Source organism: Opisthorchis viverrini (genome assembly GCF_000715545.1).
Source record: "Opisthorchis viverrini unplaced genomic scaffold opera_v5_72, whole genome shotgun sequence".
Lineage (NCBI taxonomy): Eukaryota > Metazoa > Platyhelminthes > Trematoda > Opisthorchiida > Opisthorchiidae > Opisthorchis > Opisthorchis viverrini.
This window is the reverse complement of record NW_008751728.1, coordinates 1,240,823-1,245,544: the sequence shown is the minus strand read 5'-3', so window position 1 is coordinate 1,245,544 and position 4,722 is coordinate 1,240,823. Positions and strand designations below refer to the sequence as shown.

Here is a 4,722-nt window from a genome sequence, read left to right as displayed (position 1 = left end):
AAATTTCCGTATCTCGTGTAGGGTAGAACAGCGGGGTCATTACATGGATATTTCCGTGCAAAGATGGTTCTGCAACAATGGAAAGTCCACTACTTTTCGTAAACAGAAGTTGGTTCCATACAAGCAGAAAGTACAACAGAGAGAGTTCCCCAATTAACTCGTGCCTTGGTAATACTGAGTATTTTGACATTTGGTATGATAACGTGTGTGGAATTTCGCCCCGCTGGACTTGGAAGAAATCCGTTTTCATTCGCTTACTAATACCTCTTTCGTACGGTGACATCACCCGTAGTTACGCAACGAAGAAATAATTGCTTAAATACAAGTTCCACGAAACCCGGTGGCCTGGTTTTGACAGCTCCTGAATTTCGATTGCCTGTTGATGTCTAACTGCCCCGGAAGGCTGCTTCGTTACAAGAAAGTTTGATCAAGCACACTGAACAGTAAGATCTTCTGAAAAGTATCATGTTTGTAGATTAGCTGCAATAGTGAAGAACCGGTGGGTCGAGCAGACTCCTACACGTTACGGTAGGCTAACCTCAGGGAACTGATCGACAGATAGGCACAAAATGCCGTCAGTTTTCTCAACACCATGCTTTGAATGTTTTGTCGAGGGACAGTGTTTCACTTAAATAGTTTCGCTACAGAACGTCACATGTAATACAGGGGGTGGTCTCATCCAGTGGTGTAAGTATTGCACGAGACGCATAGAAGTACGTTATACATTCGTGCCCTCTGACTAGCGCCTCGAGGTAAACTCACCTCTGTGGAAGGGTGCATAAAATACTCCCAAGAGTTGGATGGCAGTTGTACCGGAAAAAAATCAGAGAGTGCTACGTCATCCCCATCCATCTTTGATGGTCGCGTCAGATGCACGAAGATTCAGAACATCTAACACAGATGAATACTTTGAGAAAGGATATTATACTTCCATTTGGAATCCTGAATCAGGCTGCATAGGGTGTTGTCCCAGAACTTCCTGAAAAAAACTTGGTTTCAGTACTCCTGGAAATCACTTATCGTTGGTCTGTCTCAAGCTCTGTCGAAATGCATTTCAGTGATCATTTCGGAATCGACACCAAGATGTGCACTGATGATTTCCACTAGTTGGGTAACTAAGCTTTTGAAGAAAACTCTCAAGTTCGGTGATCAATCTCATATTGTTAGAAAGTTGAAAGGAATGCTTAGTCACATGACTCGAACTGTTAACCTCTTGGTTCTCTGAAGGTTGCTCCACCAAGATCTCCCGCTGTCGGTAATGCAGCCGAAAGTTACAGCTGATTCACCGCGCCACTTTCTGCGCGACTAGTGAGCTTCTACGATGAAACAGACGGTGGCATTGTCCAGAAGGCCAAAGACGTAAGTTGTTCGAAGTCCAAGACGCGCCCAAGGGCGTGTCTTTTCGTTCGTTCGTACTACCACATGTAACTCGAATCCTCAGTTCGGCTGGTAGCATGTCGTATTTAACTGTCTACCAACTACGTTAGATTGAGGGCAACGGTTTACCACCGTTTTGACGTTTTAAACAAATAGCCGCTTTTCACTGAAACCCATATAATGAATGAATCATTCTTGAGTTTCTTGCTTAATTTTGTATTATTATTGGTAGTAAGCGTACGTGTTTTCCAACTCGCACCGCATTTACTTTCAGCATATCTCGGCTCACCCCAGTGATCACATCTATTACGAACTGCGCAAGCCTCGTGCCGATGTTCGACCAGTTCACCCATCATGTGATAGTTCCGTCTGGAGTATCCGAGCTGTCGACCGTTCTGGTCAGCAACGCCGTCATCAACATCATTCTCAAAAGTCGAATTCCAGCTCACGGCCGCAATGCGACACGCCTCCCCAGCTACCCGCTCGACTGTATGGACAGAGTACGGTGAACTTGGTCGATCGGGTGAGTTACGCTTTATTGTCTATTCAAAAGGGCTGTATGCAGAACGACTTAGCCACGTTTCTTGCTTCATTTACGCATGTTCACCCTGGTTCAATGTGAACTTCCAGATCACATGCCAAAGATATCTCACTCCTCAGCCTGTGCCAAAAGATGGAATTCAAACATCCCGATAAAAGACGACTGGCAGTTCCTTGATTCTTTTAGGAACTGGGTCGTCGAAGTTGTGGAGAAGAGTTTCAGCATTTTTGAATGGCTTATCGGCTCTGTGGTTGACTCGCACTTGAGTAGTGATCGCGTCATCGATTTTTCGACAATACGATGCATACCATGCCATCTGGAGTTGATCGATCTGTGGGTGATGTTTGCCAAGGCCAGGCGAGGTGTACTTTAGTGCCTCACGTCTCCTAAACCTGGGTTCTCCTTACCTGGACTGAGGAAACTGTTAGCCCGGACTTCGAATTATACACACGGAATGCAAGACGATAGACTTACTACCAGAATCACGCAGGCAATACCGGTTATTGGTGAACGGTTCGACGGTACGCATGGTGGATCCTGTGATGGTTGAAAACAGGCTGGTGCCCGGAAACCGAGCGGCTGAAGGAGCCAAAACTACGGACAGATGGCCTTTTCAACTGGCTATCTGGAAAGTCTCATGATCTCAATGAGAATGACGATGCGTATAAGACAAAAACTTAACCAATAGAGTAAATCTCGATCAGTCAAGCTGAAGATCTGCGAGAAATGAGCACTTGGGGTTACAAGATGCGATGTTCTGAACACGTGAATCATCATCATCATCATCATCGTCACCGTTGTCAGCTGTAATAACCGCTTACTCGTCGTACAGTGGTTTTAGCTGCCGCAGTTTCGTTCACCAATGATTTGGGGGGCAGTGGGTAGGTAGCTGCGCATTGCAGGCGGGAGATGATAAATTGGTGCGCAAATCCAGCACTGTCAGTGGGCTGTCAAGTGGGGGATTGGGAAGGGAGCTATGCATTGAAGGCAATAGCTTGGATGCATGAGCACCATTGAGGGCGCGACTGAACACGTGAATACCACCATCCGAATACAAAGTTGAGGCTCATAAGTACATATGTCAATGAATTGCGTGTCAGCATTGTAAAATTTCAAACAAACAGGTTTGATTCGTCAATGGCTTTGTGGTAGAAATATGGGCAAACGCGTGAAAAATGTTTTTGCAATCCACCATTTGCTGATGTAGGCTCAGGTCCTTCCAAATGGAGCATATCGGTGAGCAAACTACTGTGATATCAGGTGTGTGCTTAAGTTCCTCTGGACAGCATACCCAAGTCAACCAAAGCCAAGCCGAGCTGAGCACTGCAGTAAGGCAACGTGAACTTACTGAACCATGTCAGACGCCAAGATCTCCCAGTCACCAGCTTCAGATAGGTTGACAGAGTTTTCGTAAACTTTCCTCAGACATGATACTAAGACACTGCTATACGGGTTTGTGATGGAGACCATCTAGAAGCCCTCACAGTAACCCGAAACAGCAATTTTCGAACGAGAGGGGACAATGACGAGTCGGACACAAACTCCGATTCGTTCATGTGACGAAAAGTTTTGACGAGATTCTGATCAGTCAAAATATATGATAGTGTCCTTCAGTTTCCCTTGGACTCACTGGGTGATTGATTCATCGTGCTCACATCTTACCTGTAATTCACGCTATCCAATCAGTTTAGTCGCGATTTAGTTACGGCTGGAAATGGGACCCTCTAACGACTCACTGCCTTCATCTGCGATTTTGGCCGATGACTTTATGTTGGGGATACCAGTCAGGCCGGACTGACTGTGTCGGATAGCTGTCTGGTCGCAGTAGACACGTTCACTGACGATGTTCTTTCTGTGGACAGATAGATAGCCCGGTGATTCTCTATACACTGTGAAGACTATCACAATCGAGTCTAATTAGACGGGCACTCCGTTAATTCCGGTTTTAGCGAAGCAAGTCCGATATTTACGCTGTTGACTTATTTCGAAGTGAAAAAAAACCGGACTGGTGACCAGCCAGTCAGCAAGGAATCACAGTTAAGCGATTTTCTTTTGATCAACGAGCAAATTGAAATATGGAGCCCTCACGACAACCTCCACTACGAGGCGAGAGTGTTCTGTCGACTCCAACCGCTGTGCATATTTTACAGGAGGCAACATAAATGACATTGCTGCGGGATGCATCCATTTTGTGAGAAAGAGATTAGAGAAGAACATAATGTGGAAGCTGTTGCATCGGGTAGGGTAGGGACAAAGCGTTACATGACCGGTTTGTAAACCCAAGGTACTCTCAGAACCTTTCTAAGGTAAAGTACAGGTCTTAATCGATCGCCCTATCTGGACGATTGTCTGGGGCTATGACCTACAAGAAACGGTAACGCTTCACTGTTTGTTTTGTCTCGTCTAGATGCATGGCAATGAGTGACTTGACTTTGGTTTCCTTGCGGAGAAACCTGTTTGCTACCGTTAATTGCCTCTCCTGTTCGTTTAGAGCATTCTTCTGTGAAACTCTCAGAACGGTTGTCCGACCATTTTTAGCCAATCGAGTTTTCCTTCTTAGTGTGGTGCAACGTAGTCGCCTTCTGTGGGCCAAAGCACGTCATTCATTCTGCACGGAACATAAACTAGACAGTTCCCAGTTCAGGTTAGAAGTATACTGGTGACGGTGCCGGTGGCTAGAGTCTGCTGGGGATATTCATTGTTTGAACAAAAATCCACATGGACCATCGCCCGTTTAGACGGTGGGTTGACAGTTCGTCTATCCTTCCGGCCACCCGGCCACCTCTCTCTCTCTCTCTCTCTCT

General features: G+C 46.0%; 1 protein-coding gene across 1 annotated transcript in view; it reads left to right on the top strand.

Moving 5' to 3' along the window:
* Nucleotides 1–4,722, top strand: part of T265_04396 (hypothetical protein) — a gene marked incomplete at both ends in the record, with an annotated part of 51,950 nt that overhangs the window by 34,602 nt on the left and 12,626 nt on the right. Inside the window, one exon of the mRNA XM_009169135.1 lies at nt 1,652–1,900. Coding sequence (XP_009167399.1) covers nt 1,652–1,900 — 249 coding nt within the window. The remainder of the gene's footprint in view (nt 1–1,651; nt 1,901–4,722) is intronic.